General features: G+C 44.1%; 1 protein-coding gene across 1 annotated transcript in view; it reads right to left on the bottom strand.

Annotated features, from left to right (window-relative positions):
• Lars2 (leucyl-tRNA synthetase 2, mitochondrial) overlaps positions 1 to 18,744 on the bottom strand; it is an 89,625-nt gene extending 70,881 nt beyond the window's left edge. The window contains exons 1-3 of the mRNA XM_038323847.1: positions 18,611 to 18,744; positions 13,355 to 13,603; positions 5,639 to 5,767 (exon numbers count right to left, since the gene is read on the bottom strand). Of these exons, the coding sequence (XP_038179775.1) occupies positions 5,639 to 5,767; positions 13,355 to 13,585 (360 nt within the window). The 5' untranslated portion in view covers positions 13,586 to 13,603; positions 18,611 to 18,744. The remainder of the gene's footprint in view (positions 1 to 5,638; positions 5,768 to 13,354; positions 13,604 to 18,610) is intronic.
• Between the last annotated feature and the right edge of the window lie 640 nt (positions 18,745 to 19,384).

Genomic DNA, 19,384 nt, shown 5'->3' with positions numbered 1-19,384 from the left:
GCTCTTCGTTACATGTGTGAAGGGTTTTCTTGCTCATCACTGCTCTGATTTCCCTCCCCCACACCACCTAGTGCTCACTCACTGGCACAGCACTCATTCAGTCTACACATGTCTGTGGCAAAGGTCGGCTGCTCAAGTCCTCTTCTCACGTCAGTGTGACGCGGTCTCAAACCTAGACAGCCATATCCATTTGGCTCAGCAGAGATGCCACCATCCATCATGAGCGAAACTTGGTCCAGATATCTAGACTGCTTTCTTGAAATGTTGACACTCCCAGTCCTACCTCCACCCCTAGCAAACTCAAGAGAAGACTGCCATTACAAAGAGTTTACAGAGCACGCATGCCTGAGTCCTGCAGTTGAAATGCTACTAACAAAGGGAGTTACAGGGTCCCTCTTTGTCCCCAAGAAGTTAAAATAGTATTGGGCAGATGACAGCAACACAAAGAAACTGTGAGCTTAGTCAGGGTGGTCTATGGTTCTATCTGTAAGTGTTGGTAAACGTGAGCTACAGAATTGACGGACAGTCTACAGTGCAAGGGAAATGAAGTGGACCTTGAAGAATAATAAGAACTTAGAACAGGGGATGATGAGAAGTACTCTAAGGAGACACCTGGGTGAAAAACACAAAGATGAGAACAAAAATATTCACTATAAAAACAAAAACTATGTATATCATTAAGGACTGTGGATGCAGGAGGCTTAGGCTAGCAGGTCAGAAAAGAATATCATTATAAAGGGGCTGGAGAGATGACTCAGTGGTTAAGTGCACAGCCACTCTTCCAGAGAACCTAGGTTTGGCTATTTGCACCCACCTGGGGGCAAATAACCATCCATAAATCCCGTCCCAGAGGATCTGTCACCCTCTTCTGGCATCCCTGGGCACCAGGCAAACACTTGGTGCACAGACATACACACAGGCAAAATACCCATACATATAAAATAAAACAAAGGAAAACATGTTTAAATTATTATAAAAAGAAAGCTGAAATGCAGAATAACTTTCAACTTAAACTTATTTATAGGTAGTATGCAGGTTACAGTTTAAGGGTCCCAGATTAGGATTACAATCAGAGAGTCATACAGGCTAGCTGATCACTGGCATAGATACAAGAAGACTGTCCTGCTATCTGGTACAGGAAAAATGTCAAGACTTGAAATATGGGCCTAAGTAATAGCTTCCCAATCAAGGGAATCACGGTTTTCTAAGGATGATGCACCTGAGTCCTCACACCCTGGGCTGTAACAACCCTGAGCCACATCACAGTGCCTTTCACCCAGGCATGGGGAAGGTGACCAGCTCATGGTGCAATGAGTGTGTGTGTATGAGTACATATATACACACGCATAAATTTATTCAATCAGTTCTGTGCTGTTCCTCTGAAAAACCCTGACTAATACACTGGCATTTACTGTAACAACTTCAAACCCAAGCCCAGACTCAGCAGTGGGCAAACAGAAGGAATCACTGGCAACAGCAGCTTCACTGGAGCAGCCCCTGCAGCCTGCTCCCGGCAGAAGACTGCAGGGACTCCTTGATTAAATGGAGCTGAATCACTTTTCTGAACGGCTCAGAGCAAATCAATCAGTATAAATCATAATTACAGCTATCACTTCTTCAGTGATGTATTGTGCACCAGACACGTGGCATACTGCACCACCTAACCTGACCTCATAGAAACCGGAGGAGAAATCAGTCAGTCTCAGTGTCTCTCCCTTCCCTCCCTCTTTTTCTCTCCCCTCCCTCCCTCCTTCCCTGTTTCTCTCTCTGCCTAAAGGGTCCTGATTCCTCATTCCTCACGTGCATCTTTGTTAATGTCACATCCTACCCAAGACAACTAGCTTCCCCCATACATCCCTTCACTTACCTATCTGCTGGCAGGCTTCTCGACATTCTGCCACCAATAATATGCTTTTGCTTAAATGTTCCAGCTTAGGAACGTGCCTGCAGCCTGAATGCACTGGATTAATTTTTAAAAGGACAAACGTAGTCAAAGTTAGTTACGGAATTACACTTTAAGGGAGTCCAGAGCCGCAGCACAGTGATAACATGCATCCCTAGCATGTGCAAGGTTCTGGGTTATATCATTAGGGATGAAATGGGGATTAAAAAACATTGTACTTTAGGCCAAAACCAATTAATTCTATTGGCTTTTTTCTTTTTTTTTTAAGATTCAAATTTTTATTTTTATTTATATGCACGTATATGTATGAGTATATATGTACACCATCTGGTGCAGGAACCAGCGGAGGCCAGAAGGATCAGATATCCTAGAACTGGAGCTACAGTGAGTGGCAAGAGTTCTGAGAACTGAACTCAGATCCTCGACAAGAATAGTCAGTGCTCTGGAGTACTGGCCGTCTTTCTAACCTCTGTCCTGCCTGTTTTTAAGAAATACTGTAAAACAGTGTCTAAGAAAGATAACTTCCCTAAACCAGGACTGTGGTGATATTTTGTTTGTACTGTATCAAGTAAAGCTTGTTTTATTTGTGGAGCTAGCCACAGTAGTCAGTCATTGAGACTAGACAGTGGTGACACACACATCTCTGACAGTTCAAGGCCACCCTGGGCTTCACAAGATTCACACCCTTGATAACACACATTTTATTCCAGCACTAAGGAGGTGGAGACAGGAGTGATATGGCTGGGCAGAGAGAGGAATATAAGGCGGGAGGAGACAGGAGCTGGGGACATTCTGTCTGAGGATTCCTAGAGATAGGATCACCCGTTCAGTCTAAGGATTCGGTAGAGGTAAAAACTAGTGGCTGACTGCTCTGCTCTGGTCTTTCAGCATTTACCCCGAAATCTGACTCTGGGTTTTTATTATTAAGACCAATTAGAACTCGTGCCACACAGGATGACAAATGACTCTGGTAACTTTAAATTCCAATGGAACCCCTGAGTTCAGCAATATAAACCTATTAATTCTCAAGTGATGACAAATGAAAACATGACCTCATTCTTATGAACTTCTGTCAAAAAAAATTCCAACCAATTGTCTCAAGAGATATACTTAACCTTCCTCAAGGCCTAGAAAGTGCAAGATGCCACCTGCATAGGGCCGGACAGGTTAATAAAAGCAATGGCCAGTGGTGTACCAGTAAATGTAACAATTGGTTCTCACGCAAAAAAGTCCCAGTTTGGTGCCAGGAACAGTGGCACATCCCTGTGACCCTAGGATTCAGGAAGCAGAGACAGAAGATCGGGAAGTCAAGACCATCCTTGGTTACCTAAACGGAAGAAGTCAGCTGGGCTATGTGAGACCCTGTATCAAACAAAACATATTTTGTGCTCATCTCTCTTTTCCTACTCTTGTACAGTTCAGGATCCCCTGCCAACAGCAGTGGGCAAGTCCTCCACCTCAATTCATATAACTAAGACAGTCCCCAACAGACACGTCCACAGGCCAACCTGATCTAGTCAATCCCTCATTGAGATTCCCTCCCCAGTGATTCCGGGTTGTGTCAAGTTAACTAAAGCTAATCACCAGCAGTTAGTAACTGGGAGCGCTTGCTAGTCTTGCAGAGCGTCTGAGTTCAGTTCTCAGCATCCACATCTATAACTCCAGATCCAGATCTGATGCCTCTGACTGCTTTAATCACCTGTACTCACACTCACATGCTGCAGGACAATGGTCTTGTTTTAATAAAACGCTGATTGGCCAGTAGCCATGCAGGAAGTAGAGGCAGGGTGACCAGGCAGGAAGAAGAGGTGGGCGAAAAGAACAGGAGAATTCTGGGAGGAGAAAAGGCTGAGTCTGCAGGTGTAACTCAGATGCAGAGGAAGCAAGATGAGAATGCCTCGCTGATAAAAGGTACACAGACAAGAATAATGGGCTAATTTAAGATGTAAGAATTAGTTAATTAGAAGCCTGAGCTAATAGGCCAACCAGTGTATAATTAATGTTAGCCTCTGTGTAGGAAGCAGAGGTGAGCAAAGAGAACAAGAGAATTCTGGGAAGTGGAAAAGCTGAATCTGCAGGCTTCATCCAGAAGCAGAGGAAGCAAGATGAGAATGCCATACTGATAAGAGGTACCAAGCCACACTGCTAACACAGACAAGAATTATGGGCTAATATTAATATGAGTTATTATAATATTAATAGGAGTTAATAAGAAGCCTGAGCTATAGGCCAGCCAGTTTATAATTAATGTAGACCTCTGCGTGTTTCTTTGAGACTGAACAACTGCAGGACCATATGGGACAGAAACCTCTGCCAACACTCTTATGCATAAACCAACATACACATAATTAAAAAAAATACATCTTTAAATAGAAGAAGAAAAGCTAACTGTACTGGAACTGACCAACATCAGCCAAGGAAAAGGCATATCCTCTTTTTTCTTTTAAGTTCCATTTGTCTTTCAAGACCATTGTCAGGTGGTTCCTCTTTGGGCCAGTGACTTGGCTCAGCAAAATAAAGATTCTCGCCACCAACCCTGAACTTGATCCCCAGTACCCACACAGTAGAAGAAAATGGCCTGGGGCAGGCGTGTGCCCCCCCACCAAATACATAAATGTAATAAAATAAGATGTTCAGGGACTCTTCACCATTCCCCATAGTTATTAGTCCCCCAGTACTTTTTTCTTATAAAATTTTATTTTTTCCACTATAAAATAAATATGTTTTCATCAGAGAATATAGAAAACATCCAATAACAAAGGAAGAAAAACTAACAGACAAACAAGCAAACAAAAACTCTTGTGATGTCCAAAACCACAATGTAGCCAAGGTTGGCCTTGAACTCCTCAACCTTCCAAGTGCAGGGATGACAAAGGTTTATCATCACACAGTTTTACCCAAGGCCAATGTGTTAAAGGCCTTGTCCTCAGGGTGGTGCTACTGAACAATGGTGGGATCTTCAAGAGGCAGGGACTAGCTGGGCCTGGTGGCACAGCCTCCCAGCTACTTAAGAAGCTCAGGCAGAAGGATCCTAAGTTCGAGGCCAGGCTGAGCAACTTAGTCAAACCCTGTCTGAAAATAAAATTAGGAAGGGGAGTTGAGGATATGGCTCAGTGGTAGGACATTTGCCTGGTGTGTGTGAAGCTCTGGGTTTGTTCCCTGTAGCACTCACCAAAAGAGGCAGGGCCCAATGCGAGGTCTCTGGATCACTGGGGATTATGCCCTTAAAGAAAATCCTGAGAGCCCAACCTTTCTCTACTGCTTCCACAGTTAGCTGCTGTGCTCTGATGAGCCCCTCACGGTGGCTACGCAGTACCATGAGCAGAGGCCTCAATGCACTGGGTCCCTCTAATCACACACTGTATTTGTAAGATTAGGAGCCATAACAAGCCTCCTTTTTCTCTTGATAACCATCTTGGGTATTTGCTAATAGAGGTGCAAAGTTGACCAGAAGGCAGCACTTACCATCTCTGTACCACTGGCTTCACCACCCTGTACACTGACTGTTTATAGGGGAGCGACCCACACCTGTTCTAGCCTCCCCCAAGCCTACCCCGTGTTCACCCCAGCATAACGCCCACCTGCTCCCAGTTTACCCAGATGCTTTATTACAAGGCTCCTCTGCACATAAGGAAACTGAGCCGTTCATGTTCACACTTATGAGTTGGCTCTCTGCATTATCCTAAACTCGTAAACCACACTCCTGTCTGAAGCCAGGCAGGCACTTGTCCTTACCTGCATGCCTCTCATTTTCTGGAACCGTGCAATGGTGTCACTGAGGGTGTAGACTCGTACATGGCCCATGTGCAGCTTGCCAGAAGGGTATGGGAACATGGAGAGCACGTAGAATTTGGGCTTTGCTTTCTAGGAAAGGATGACAAAGGATGACACAGAGTGTTTATTACATATTTTCTGGGAGCTCTGCATACACTGATATTTTGGCACTTTACTCAAGGTAATAATTTAACATTTTAAAAACGTCCTTAGAGAAAAAAAAAACCTGTCAGGCAGTGGTGGTCCACACCTTTAATCTCAGCACTTGTGAATCAGAGGCAGGCAGATCTCTGTGAGTTCGAGGCCAGCCTGGTCTACAGAGCAAGTTCCAGGACAGCCTGGGCTACACACAGAGAAACAAAAAATTGAAGGAAAAAAGAAAAGAAAAAAAACCTGTTCTTATTATGTAAATTGCCAAAAATGTTAAAGCCTCTAAAATCCAAAGGTCCTGGTTTAAGCTAAAGAACGTCCACAATAATTCAAATGTAAGTGCTAATTAGCCTTGATATCTTCAATTTTTCTCCCTCTTCCAAAAGCAACTCTCCTAAAGCGGTTTCTAGCTAAGTTTTAAAGTACTATTTTTCCGAATAGCCTCTAACACAGAGAACCACATTATTTAAGTAGAAGAGGCTGAAGTACAAAGAGATCTCCATAGCCAGAGTTTCTTCCCCAGCTCCCCTTGACTGTTGACAACAAGACCACCAGGCATTAGATGGGTCCTGGAGTCTCTCCTGTGCGCTGTGAGTTTCTCTTTCAACAGAACAGGCTAACGCGGAAAACCATGATGAAATCAGCCATGAAAGGAAGACCACTGGTTGCCTCCCAGGTGATAAATAGGCAAACACAGATCAGGGTCATATGATTCTCCAGCTTCCAGCAGCAGCAGCAGCATGGAAAACACAGGAAATCTACACATCTGACGAGAATGAAGACAGACAGGGTAATGAAGTCACTACCTCTGGGCACGTCAACCTTCCACTGGTAGGATGGCAAATGCTGTCAAGAGTTTGTATACGTCAGAGAACAAGGTCCCAACAGAACAGGTCTAGTCACGGAGTGATGGAGGACTCTCACTGGTTAATAAAGAAACTGCCTTGGCTTTTTGATAGGACAGGATTTAGATAGGTGGAGTAGACAGAACAGAATGCTGGGAAGAATGGAAGTTAGACAGCCGCCATGCCTCTCCTCTCTGAGACAGTTGCCATGAAGCCAGCCACCAGGTCAGACATGCTGAATCTTTCCCAGTAAACCACCACCTTGTGGTGCTACACACATTACTAAATATGGGTTAAAGCAAGATGTGAGAATTAGCTAATAAGAGGCTGAAACTAATGGGACAGACAGTGTTTAAATGAATACAGTTTGTGTGTTGTTATTTCCGGGGCTAAGCTAGCTATGTGGGAGCTGGGCGGGATGAAAAGCAGGCCTGCCCGCAGCTCCTTCTACAACGGAGCTGGTTACTTTTGGGAGACCTGGTACTTTTGGTGCTTGTGGAAAATTCTGCAGCGTTGGGCATAGAACTGGGACCTCATACTTAGTAGGTGAGAGCTGCATCACTGCAGTTCATGCACAACCGCAAGGATTATGTGTCATCTCTATACTCACCACCCCGCCACCCATAAGGACAGCAATAACTAATTCTTAAATGAATGCTTGCTGGCCTTTGGGAAAGCACCTTCTAACAAAGACATAGCTGTCCCCCCAGCCGACTTTACAAATCCTGTCCAGGTAACCAAGCCTCAAATGCTGCCACGGGGCATCTGGAAAAGAGATGGGTAACTGCAGCTGGTGGTCAATGAGGATGGGCCATCTACCATCACACTATTGTTAATTTCGGCCTTCTGGCTCTCTCTTTTTGGTGTCTGCTTCTTCCTTGAGCTTTAGGAAGCATCAAGACTTTACTTCTCTCAAAGCAATGAATATAAACACAGACAGAAATTCACAGCCCTTCCTGTGCATGTGTGGGAGGTGATGTTTTAAACATTGTTGGTTAGTATTTGCACGGCTGATGATGGACAGCACCAACCTGTAATGGTTGATACCAATTGTTGCTGGGCAGGGGTGGCCTTTAATCCCAGCACTTGGGGGCAAAGACAAGTGGATCTCTGTAAGTTCGAGGCCAGTCTGGTCGACAGAGTGAGTTCAAGGACAGCCGGGGCTACAATGAGAACACCTGTCTCCAAAAACAAAACAAACAAACAACTATTAATCTGACAGGTTCTAGCAAAGCCAGGGAATGTTAGTCAACAGAGGTTAACTGAGGACCCAGCCTAACTGTGATTAGTACCATTCCATGGGCTCAGGTCTTGAACTGAAAAAGAGACAGGAAGATGAGCAGCAACATTCATCCTTCTCTGCTTGCTTACAATAGATACTATGTGACCAACTGCCGTCCCCCTAGACTGTATGCTTCAAAACTGTGAGCCAAAATGAACCCTTCCTTACGGTGTTTCTGCCTGATATTTGACCACAGCAATAAAAATAACTAATACACAACTTGAATCAGGGAAGCAGCAAAGTTGGTATTTTGTTTGTTTGATTGGTTGGTTGGTTGGTTGGTTGGTTGGTTGGTTTGGGGGGCAGAATTTTACTATGTAGCACAGTTTGGCCTCAAAGTAGCAACAATCCTCCTGCCTCTGCCTCCAGAGTACTGGGATTACAGGTGAACATCACCATGCCATGCACAGTTTCTTGCCAGGTTTTTAAACTTCAGCAAAGGTTTTAAATCCTTAGCAAAACCACAAACAACAGCTAACCGCTCCCCCCTCCAAAAAAAAAAAATCACTAAAACACAACTTTTTTCTGTCCTGTCTGTCCTCTAGAAATGAAAAATGCAGTAAGTAAGCAACACCACCCAGAGAAAGAAACACTTTTTAAAGTTTTTATCAGAATCTGGAGAATACAAAACTAAAGCATCCTCTGTACTGCTGGAAGAATAATGATTTAAATAAGCAGAGTGGAGGCAGGGAATAGAAGATCTCAGTTGGAGTGAGGAGCCCCTGAGTCGGGCTGGTGTATATTCAGGGACCTCGCTGTTTTTAAGACTAGGTCAGCGCAGTGGTTTAGTTCCTTGATACAGAGCTTGTCTAGACTAGGTCAGCCCAGTGGTTTAGTTCCATGACACAGAGATTGTCTAGACTAGGTCAGCCCGTGGTTTAGCTCCATGACACGGTGCTTGTCTAGACTAGGTCAGCCCAGTGGTTTAGTTCCTTGACACAGTGCTGGTCTAGACTAGGTCAGCCCAGTGGTTTAGTTCCTTGATACAGAGATTATCTAGACTAGGTCAGCCTAGTGGTTTAGTTCCTTGATACAGTGCTGGTCTAGACTAGGTCAGCCCAGTGGTTTAGTTCCATGACACAGTGCTGGTCTAGACTAGGTCAGCCCAGTGGTTTAGTTCCTTGATACAGTGCTGGTCTAGACTAGGTCAGCCCAGTGGTTTAGTTCCTTGATACAGTGCTGGTCTAGACTAGGTCAGCCCAGTGGTTTAACTCCATGACACAGAGCTTGTCCAGCCTGCACAAGGTAATGAACGAGAGAAAATCCTTTCCCCTTATGAACGAGTTCTTATGAAAGGTGAAAACCCCAAATTCTACTAAGTGCAAAAATAAAACTGTCTCCTTTCCTGAACCCTTTCTCCTACTGGCAATGGGTTAGATCCCCCATGGCTTTTCTTTGGAATCTTGAGTATTACAGGAAAAGACTGTAATCACGCTCCACAGGAGTTAGAAAAGTAACTAAACCTTTGACATAAATTATTTGTAGGGTTTTTTGCTTTCTGAGACAGGGTCTTGTTTTGTAGCCCAGGCTAGCCTCAGGCTTGAGACTAGGACTGCAGTACAGGCCTGTGCCACACCTGGCCTATTTCCAATTTTTGACTTTCAAGTTATTATGTAAAGCAATTTTATTATAATCACCCTATCTTCTTATACTATTTATTACATCATATTAATTATCAACCTTGCTCAAACATTTTCTACACAGCTTCTTCTCTAGCCTCTCTTTCATCGTATGCTTGTTCAATGAAGATTAAATTAATGGCAACATCAAATACTTCATCATAGACTAGCTAAGATGAGCTCCAAACCCGAGTTCTTAAGAGATAAGCAGAAAAGCAATGCTACCGAGTCTTGATCCTCATGAACATTTTGTTTTTGCAGAAAATATATTCAGCCTACTGCCTGTCCCTGCCTTGTGCTTTTCTCTGTGAATTAAGTCATTTTCCTCTGTGACAATGAAATGAGTTCTATCATCTGGAGGTGGAAAAGAGAGGAGAAATGACAGGAATTTGTGTTATAATTGAGTAGGAATCTGACTGAAAGGGAAATTTTCATAATTACATAAAAGTGCAGGAATTCAAGCCTTTAAGAGAAAGTACGAATGTCGGCAGTGGAAGAGGATGGCTTCTAAAAGCTGGTCCCATATTTCCATCAGACTGCGATTAGAACGTGACTTCTGCCTCTCTAGAGCTGTAGCAGAGTCCCCACTGGCATGCAAGGCCTCCAGTTCCCACCCTCACTTTGCCATGAGATGTGAGGCCTCAGACAAAATCCCCAGGCCTTCCTAGGCTCAGTCTATTCTCCACTGATGACTGACTCAGAGTTTTTGGACAGCAAGGCTCTCAGGGGGTTGGGTGGATCCCAGCTTGGCACATTACCTGGGCTTCAGTGTTTTAACCTCACAGGTAAGGACAATGCCCACTCTCAAGGCTGTTCTGATATTAAGAAACTCAACCAATGGAAGTGGTACATGGTAAAATGCTCACTAAATGGAAGTTGGTCCTTTTGGTTTGTTTTTGTTTTCTTTTTTTTCAGGGTTTTTCTCTGTGTAGCTTTGGAGCCACAAATAGGCTCAAGTCTACTCTCGTTCTGTAGATGAGGCTAGCCTTGAACTCACAGAGATCCGCTGGCCTCTGCCTCCCAAGAACTGAAATTAAAGGCATGTGCCACCAACACCCAGCTTTGTTTTGCTTTTTAATGGTGGTTTGATGATGATGGCAAGACACCTGGCCTCTAAACGCTCACTTGGGTGGATTTCAAATGTACATAATACCAACATGAGGTGAACGCTAAAGCTTCATCTACTGCGGTGTTCAATCAGCTTCTCAGTTGCTGGTAAAATAGCACATGATTTTCTCTGTTATGTTATATTTAGGATAATCGGGTTTTTTAGATACATAGAGACTATATTTAGTATAGTAGTATAATCTTCGACCTCTTCAAAGAGCTGTAGAACATGGCCTTTAATCTAACCTAGAGTTTTGTACTCATGAGACACAATCACTCCTGGCAACACCGCTCTACTCCCGAGAGAACGTTGAGCACCAAAGGCACTCCACTGGGAGTTTGTCTTCTTGGCAGAACTGGCCTTTGGGCAAAGAAAAGCCATACCTCGACTACTGACAAAGATACAGAATATCCATAAGTGGATAAAACAGGATTGTCTTATCTTGCCAAGACAGGGTAGGATAGTTCTACTAAAGGTTCCTTGCCTTTGAAAAAATGGTATGTCGGTTGTGTTAGGCCTTAGCCAAAGTTGGTTGCCTCAACATTGCTAACGAGACTTTGTGTGATTGCCCAGGTAGTCAGTTGTCTCTGTCTTCTGTTGCACATTTTGGAAGTTTCTCGTTTGTACTTCCTGGTTGCTTAAGTAATATTACTTCCCTTCTCAGATCTTTGATGGGGTTGAAGATTAGATAATTGTAGCTACCCTCTACATTATTTAGACTCCTTGAAGTAGAATGCTTAGTAAAACTTCTGTTATATGTTCCTTGCTTAATATTGTTTGCTTCTTGTAATTTTATATTATCTGTTCCCATTGTATATAGTTGTATTTGGTTTTGAATCTGTCTTATTTAGACAAAAGGGGGAGATGTTGGGGAGGCTGACCAATCCCTTGTCTGAGGGGCGTGACCCCTCTGGGGCACAAAATACCTTTAAAAGATCCGTGTTTGGGTAAGCTCCGCCCTCTTGGTTCTCTGCTCTTTGCTGGAACCCTGGCTCTGTAAGTTTGCCCCATTTCCTTCCTTTATTAAAGCTGATTATTTCGGACAAGGCTAGTTTGGTTATTTCCCATTGTCGGCCGACCACCACGCTTCATTTATTTATTTATATAGCACTTCAGTTTAGAAGTCTTCAGTTTAGGAAATGTCCAGCCACATTTTCTTATTTTGTTTTCAAAACAAACTAGTAAGATAAACAACACGAGGAACCAAAAATCGTGGGGCTTAAGGGAATGGCCAAGTTTTCACTGTAAATTACTCAATTTTCCTTTCTAGTATGTATGTCATTTGTTATATACTATATCTCTCTTAACTCCAGATCTGTCCAAGCAATGTCAAAACCACTCTCCAGTTGGATATGAACAGCTCCCACCCTCACAGAAGGAATGAGTGTGACGCCAATGAGAGCCACAAGACAGAAAAGGCAAGCCCAATACAGCATCAGCTGCAAGGACAACCCAGCTTTTTGTCCTTGCCCCACCTAAATAATTCCATGAACACCTCTACTGTTGGGTTGCTACTATTACAAAGGGATAGTCAAGATATAAATAAAACAGTCTTCTAGTATTTTCTCTGGTCTAATTATAACCAGAGACATAGAACATCAATAAAACAGTCTCTAATATTTTCTCTGGTCTAATTACAACAGGAGACAGGACATTCCAACTAATACATTAATGACAGCTAATACATGATACAACTGATTTGGGCAGAGGACTGGGACCAGAAGCCACGGTCCATGGATCCACTGAGATGCTGCAAGGCTGGACCCAACTTCAGATCACAGCAAAGAACAGGCTGGCCTCCCTCCCATAGCCATGACGCTCAAGTGACAGAGCAGGCCGTAGGCCAAGTCTGGAGCAAGAGGCTGATGCTTCTCACCTCACGCAGCCTCCTGACAGTCACAGGCCTCTCCTGTAATTTCACATATGACCTGTTGGATCCATGGGTGCCATCCTAACACAAAAACCAAAAAGGACCCAGCACCTGCTAATACTTCTGTTTTGTTCAGTGTCCCCCAATCGAAGCACCCCAGAATATCCACTATGGGGCTGCCTGTCACACAACCATGTACCATACTAACATGGACACAACCACCACACTGGAAAGGATTTTGTGCCTTAACCTTGATCTCCTCCTTCGCTCCTCTCAAAAATCCTCCTGGGAGCCAAAGGGGTGCTATTATCACCCTCCACTTTAGATAAGAAAACGAAAGCACAGAAAGACTCAATAATGTGGTTTAACGTCACACCCTTAGTAACCTATCCTAAACCAAATAGTGTGAGCCCAGAGTCAAGTCCTTAGTTCCTCTACTGATATGGCTTAAATGTGCAATGTCCTCCACAGGACCATGCGTCTGCACACTTGCCCCCCAGCTGGTGGTGCCATGTGGGAAAGTTGTGGAAGCATTAGGAGGGAGAGCCTTTCTGGAGGAAGTGGGTCAGTAGAGGTGAGCCTTGAGGTTCTACAGCCCAGTGCCCCTTCCGGTCTATTCTCTGCCTCCTGACACATGGATGCAATGTGACCGGCCACCTCACAGTCCTGCCAGACTGCCATGCCTGCCCTGTCGTGCATGGACTTTACTCCCTCAAACTGTAAACCACAACAAACTCTTCCTCCCTCAACTGGCAACACCAACAAGGGAAGCAGCTGTGTCTCTGCCCTCCCGGCACACTCACGTCTTCTTCTGAGATCCTGGATGCCTGCTCCTTTATCTGTTGATGCCACCACTTCTCAACATCCTTCCTTGTCTGCAGGGTGTACTCCTTCGTCCACTTCCCTGTGGCACTGTAAATACTTCTGGCACATCCTGGAATTATTCTTTCCCCCTGGATGACAGGTGGCCTACAAATGAGCTGCCTTTTCAGAAGAGAGACATAAAAACTCAGCCTCTGACAAGCTGATGCCATTCTTCAGGAAGGAAGACCCTAGAAAAGAGGGCAGGGAAAAGAAGGCAGAGTCAGAGAGATGCCCATGTAGTTGTAGAAGGAGACAAACGCCCTGGAACATTACTGATAAATCACGAGCTTTGTGGTAAAATACAAAATAATAATAATGGGTTAAAGATGTAAGAGTTAGTTAATAAGAAGCCTGAGGACAAGTTATTAGGACAAGCAATGCTTTAATTAATATAGTTTCTGTGTGATTATTTCAGGTCCGGCGGTGGGGAAATGAAAAAGCAGTCTCCGTATACAACTTCCTAGCAGAACATTTTAGAAGTTCTCTTGAATTAGATACAAAGTTCTTACTGGAAACCATAAAGGCAATCCATGCCCCAAATGCCAAAGATACAAAACACTCACAGAAACAGAGGGAGTTCATCACAAAGACCAGCTGCTACAGAACTTGCTGTTAGCATGGGAGGAGAGGGAGCTCCTCCCTCCAGAGTCTATCAACTGCTGTTGTCTGAACCCAAGAACTCTAAGCACACCTTGTCTTAGCCTTGAGCTCAAATAAGAGAAGAGATCTGAACACGGGTCTCCCAAAAATTCTGAACTAAGTTAACATTTTCCATTATATTAGGTTCACACACTGTTCCAACCACTACAGATGCGGCAACAAGGAGTCCCAGGCTGAAAAGACAGCGTACATGCTTAGCATGTTTGAAGCCCTGGGATCCATCCCTAGCAAGCAAAAACATAAAACAAAGTGCCTTCTTTCACAGCAACTAACTATACAGAGGAGAAGCACGTAAGACACAGATAAACACATAACATCATAACAACTACACAGAGGAGCAGGTAAGACACAGATAAACACATAACATCATAACAACTAACTATACAGAGGAGAAGCAGGTAAGGCAGAGATAAACACATAACATCATAACAACTAACTACACAGAGGAGAAGCAGGTAAGACACAGATAAACACCTGACATAACTAACTACACAGAGGAGAAGCAGGTAAGACACAAATGTGACATAACACGCAGTAGCGTTGTCATAGAACTCTTTGGACTCCAACACCGTGTGGGGGTCCAGCAGTATAACCACCTGGGGTTCAAATTTTAATTCTGATATTTTGTTGGGTTCCTCCTCAGGTGAATGGCAGAAAATGGCCTTGATGAAGAACTTCTAAGGGGCTATGGTGAGATTTCACCAAACATTTAGGATGTAGTATTAAACATCTAAAACTTTCTGCATCTTGCATAATAGCAACAGGGAAGGAAAACGACCTTTCGAAAACAAGAGAGACATTAGGAAAGCTGGCATTCTAAACTTGTGTTAATCACCTGGTTCTCTCAAAATCCTTCCCATATCTACTAGGGTTTAGCCTGCTACATGAAGGCACTGGATCAAACGTTGCCAGGAGGGTTACTACAGGCTTTAAAAAGGGAATTCACGCTCAGCGTGACATAGTACTGGAGCACTGACATTGTTTGCCCAAGTTCTTGACACACCACTTTCTACTATTTTTAACCCCTAAAAGCGTGACAGACTGGAGCAGGGAAGATTCCCCTACCAGTTGGGTCTGAGTATTTTAAAATAGGTGAATATGACTATTGAGGAACTAGAGTGAACTACATAAAGCTGGCTAACTATTAGCAATTCTGTGTGGCCAACTTTATATAGGGAGGGCACTTACAATTCCTTTTAGGACTGAGACTTCTATACTATTAGAACTATGTGTGTGAGTCAGAGACTCTATGGTTTTCTTCTATATTTGGTTATGAGTCTAGCCTTTTACAGCTGGGCCATCTCTCCAGCCCTATTTTATGGTTTTCTCACTAAGTAAGTATTCTGAACCCACTATAAGCCAAAGGCACCTAGACAGGTATCTGACATTTCTTTCCTAGATGTTATATAAAGGGAATATTTGGGCTATTCTCTTTCATAAACAGGAACAGGATAATAAAAATACAAATTGACCTGAACCGGTTTGCTGTAGTTTGGGATTTGATGATTACCCATCATGTGGATAAAATGCCAAAGAGTATTCACCAACAAGAGCAATAGGAAGGTACAGTAACACTCTGCTGGCTGAATAAGGCTTGCATCACATCGGGCTCTCTAATAACTTCTCTGCTTAAAGCAGTGAACTAGAAAACATTAAACCAGATCCAAATATATACAAGAATTTGAAGCTCATAATGAGGGCTGGTAAAATGGCTTAGCCAGTAAAGGCTCCTGCCACCAAATCTGATCCCTGGGACTCATATGGTGAAGAAGAGAATCCATGGCACATGTGCCCACGAACAAATAAATAAATGCAATTAAAGTTCATAAAGAAAACATTGCATGCAGATTAGAAAGTAATAGGGAACTGTCTCTGCAGCATGGGTGGCTCGGTCGGTACAGTGCTGCTGCATCACCATGAGGAACTAAATTCAGAAACCCAGCACCCATGTAAAAATTCCTACAGGTATGACAGCACATACGTTTGTATCCCAGCACTGAGGAGGCGTGGTTATGGAAATAGGGGGACCTCCAGAGCCTGCTGATCAGCCAGGTTAGTCGATCACTGAGCTCCAGTTTGAGTGAGAGACCCTACTGAAACACTAACGTGGAGAGAGAGATAAAAGATGCCTAACGGGGGGGGGGGGGGGGCTGGAGAGATGGCTTGTTGTATGGAGCTCCTACAGATCCTGCAGAGCACTGACAGGTAGCTCACAACCATCTACAACTCCAGTTCAAGGGATCCAATTTCTCTTCTGACTTCCAAGGGTTCTTACATACAAATCATATATATAAACTCATGCACACACATATACACATTAATAAATTAATATATATAAAATAAATTAAATTAAAATTTAAAAACCCTAACACTGACCTCTGGACTCTATATATGTGCACTTGTGCATCTCTGGACCTTATATGTGTGCACGTGTGCATGTACATATGTATATGCAAAAAAAAAAAAAATAACAGGATCTCACTCTATATAGCCCAGCCTGTCCTCCAAATCTCTATTCTTCTGCCTCAGCCTCCTCAGTGCTGGGATTACATGTGTGCCACCACAGCTGGCTCTGAAAATGACTGATGATTCAATGTATTTGAGAAAAATTTAAATTTGAGCTCCACCTCAAACCACAAACTGGCGTAAATTCCAGTGTCTAAGGGGGAAGCGGGAATTTGAGACAGGGTTTTGTGTTGCCCAGGCTGATCTTGAACTATCATGGAAGACAAGGATGACCTTGAACTCCTAGCTTGGGCTATATAATGAGACCTTACCTTTAAACAGACAAGGAGCAGGATAGATTGCCCAGCAGGTAAGAGAATGTACTGTTCTTGCTAGGATCCTAGTTTGGTTCCATCACTCACAGTGGGTGGATCATAACTGCCTAGACTCCAGCTTCAGGGAGATCTGAAGCCTCTGGCCTCCATAAGAACCCACACACACGTGCACATATATACACGCACAGACACATAATTAAAAATAAACCTTAAGCAAAACAAATTTGTTAAGAAAATCCAAGGGTTAGACATATAAAACAGATGTTCAGCATATCCTTGGGTTCAATCCCCAACACCAAAAACAAAATAAAACAAATAAATACGGTAAATACGGGGATACAGCGTAGTGATAAAAGTAATTCTCTGGTAACATTTGAGGCCACTGGTTCCATCTCCAGCTGTGTAAACTATAAAGCCCGCACTCCTACCCAAGATCACCCTCAGATTCTTATCCATTAGAACATACTAGAAACAAATGTCTGTACTTGTACCTATGAGACTTCTAAGTTTCAACCCTATTCTCTTCTTTTACTGCCTATGCATAGTTCTGGGTCACTTCAGTTCCTCTCCATTTAAGTCCTAATATGCATTGCCTTTTCCTGGCATCAAGAGCCACCGTTTTAGCAGAGGATGGTTGTGGATACAATGAGTGGAAAAAAATGTGACTCACATCTCACATTTACAACTAGGTTGGACCCTTTCTTCCTTAGAGCTGGCTCATCTTATTTCTTTACTTGCTGAAATGTTGTCTCTTCTGTCTTTCCAAAGCATTGCCCCCTCCCCCGGGACTCCTCTTTCAACTCAGCCCTGACCTGATCTCGTTTTGAGTGGGGCTTAAGGTTAAAGTAACTGAGAATGAGGGACCTGAGAAATGGGTCCAAAATGATCATAAATAGGGAAACGTAAAGCAATAGTAGAAAACAGGTGAAGAGCTAGAACACAAAGGAGAAGCACATAAAACACCCATGTGATCCCCAAAGAATATGCAAGAAACCTAATTAGAGGCAGAGGCAGGAGGATTACAGGGTTCGAGGCCAGCTTCATAAAACAGTTTCCAAAAACGGGAGGAAATCAAGTCAGGTCAGAAGGTGGGTGCATGCCCATGGTCCCAACACTCAGAAGGCTGAGCAGGAGGTCTGATTCTAAGTCCAAGACCACCCTGGGCTACCTATCAAGCTTAGAACAACTTGGAATACACAGCAAGACCCAGAATCAAAGAAACAAAATAAATAAGCAAACATACACCTCACCCCGACAAACATGTCTTGCAAAACACAATGTTAAAAAGCAGATGCTAATTCTAATTTCCTGCAGGACCTCAGGCAAGTTATTTCCGATCTGTCACTCCGCGTTCTCCAAAGCTGTGAGCCATGTGGTAGATTCAGATGACTTCTGAGGACCTGCAGGTTCTAATATACTGTGGATGCCCCCAAATGCACTATACCACTGCTTCATCTTTGACTGGGTTCAAACCCTCAACTCCGGAGCGAAGATCTAGGGACCCGGGTTAGGCGAGGAGTAGAGGAGAATGTAAATATAAAGTCGTGTGAAGATGTGCGTTTCTCCGAGCAGGAGTCCGGAGCGGTCAACAGGGTCCAAGGCTGAAAGAACCTGAATACTAGAATTTCGAAGCTTTTCCGGGTTTGGAAAAGTGCAAGGTTCAGGGACTGCCGGGGCCAGTCCGCGACTTCACCTCCTGCTCCTAGCGACTGGGGCTAAGCAGGGCCTGCCTCACGTCCTCCGGCTGGGGGTTACCTGCTCACAGGCTCTGGCCTGCAGCTCCCTTCTGCCTCATTCCCCAAAGCATTACACGAACGAAGCCCCGCGACGCAATATGGGCGCCGCCATGTTGGCAGAACAACAACTTTATCAGAAGCGGAGGCCGCGGACACAGACAGGAGAGGCGGAGCCAGGGAGGAAGGGCGCTGGCTCCTCCCCTAGATTGGGCCCGCCCCCTGGCCCGCCCCGCCCCGCCCCGCCCCGCCCCGGGCTCGCCCACTGTGCAGCCTTTCCCGTTTTGAACAAATTCTTCTTACCTGGTAGTCGTGTTATTACAATTGTAACAGAAACGGGGGAGATGCTAAAGGATAAAGGCGTTAAAAAGAGCTCTGGAGTGGTTCACGGTCAGGGTTTGAATCTTAGCGCCGCAGAAGCTGACAACTGAGCTGGTTTGTCCGACTTTTTGATCCATTGTGGGCCTGGTGACGGTTGAAGCTCTTCCATCCATCATATCAGATGATGTAAGTCCAGGAGGAGAATTGCCTAGCCCAGAAGACAGTAGGAGTGAAGTATACTGGAAGATAGGAAAGCGAGCTGCCTCATCGAACACTTTGCTTAGGAGTTTAATGTGCCCCATCACCCTGCACACGTCGCACTTCTGGCCTGTTTATAATTAAGGAATTTCAAAGGAGCAATGGTGAAATTCTGTCTTTTTAAGGGAGAATTCTAAGAACACATTGAGAAATCCAGAATACTGAAATTTGATGATATCGCAAAATGACTGATGTCCAGTAGAGCCAAAAGCAATGT

The sequence above is a fragment of the Arvicola amphibius genome, chromosome 3 (genome assembly GCF_903992535.2).
Source record: "Arvicola amphibius chromosome 3, mArvAmp1.2, whole genome shotgun sequence".
Classification (NCBI taxonomy): Eukaryota; Metazoa; Chordata; class Mammalia; order Rodentia; family Cricetidae; genus Arvicola; species Arvicola amphibius.
This window is presented reverse-complemented; position numbering and strand designations above follow the sequence as displayed.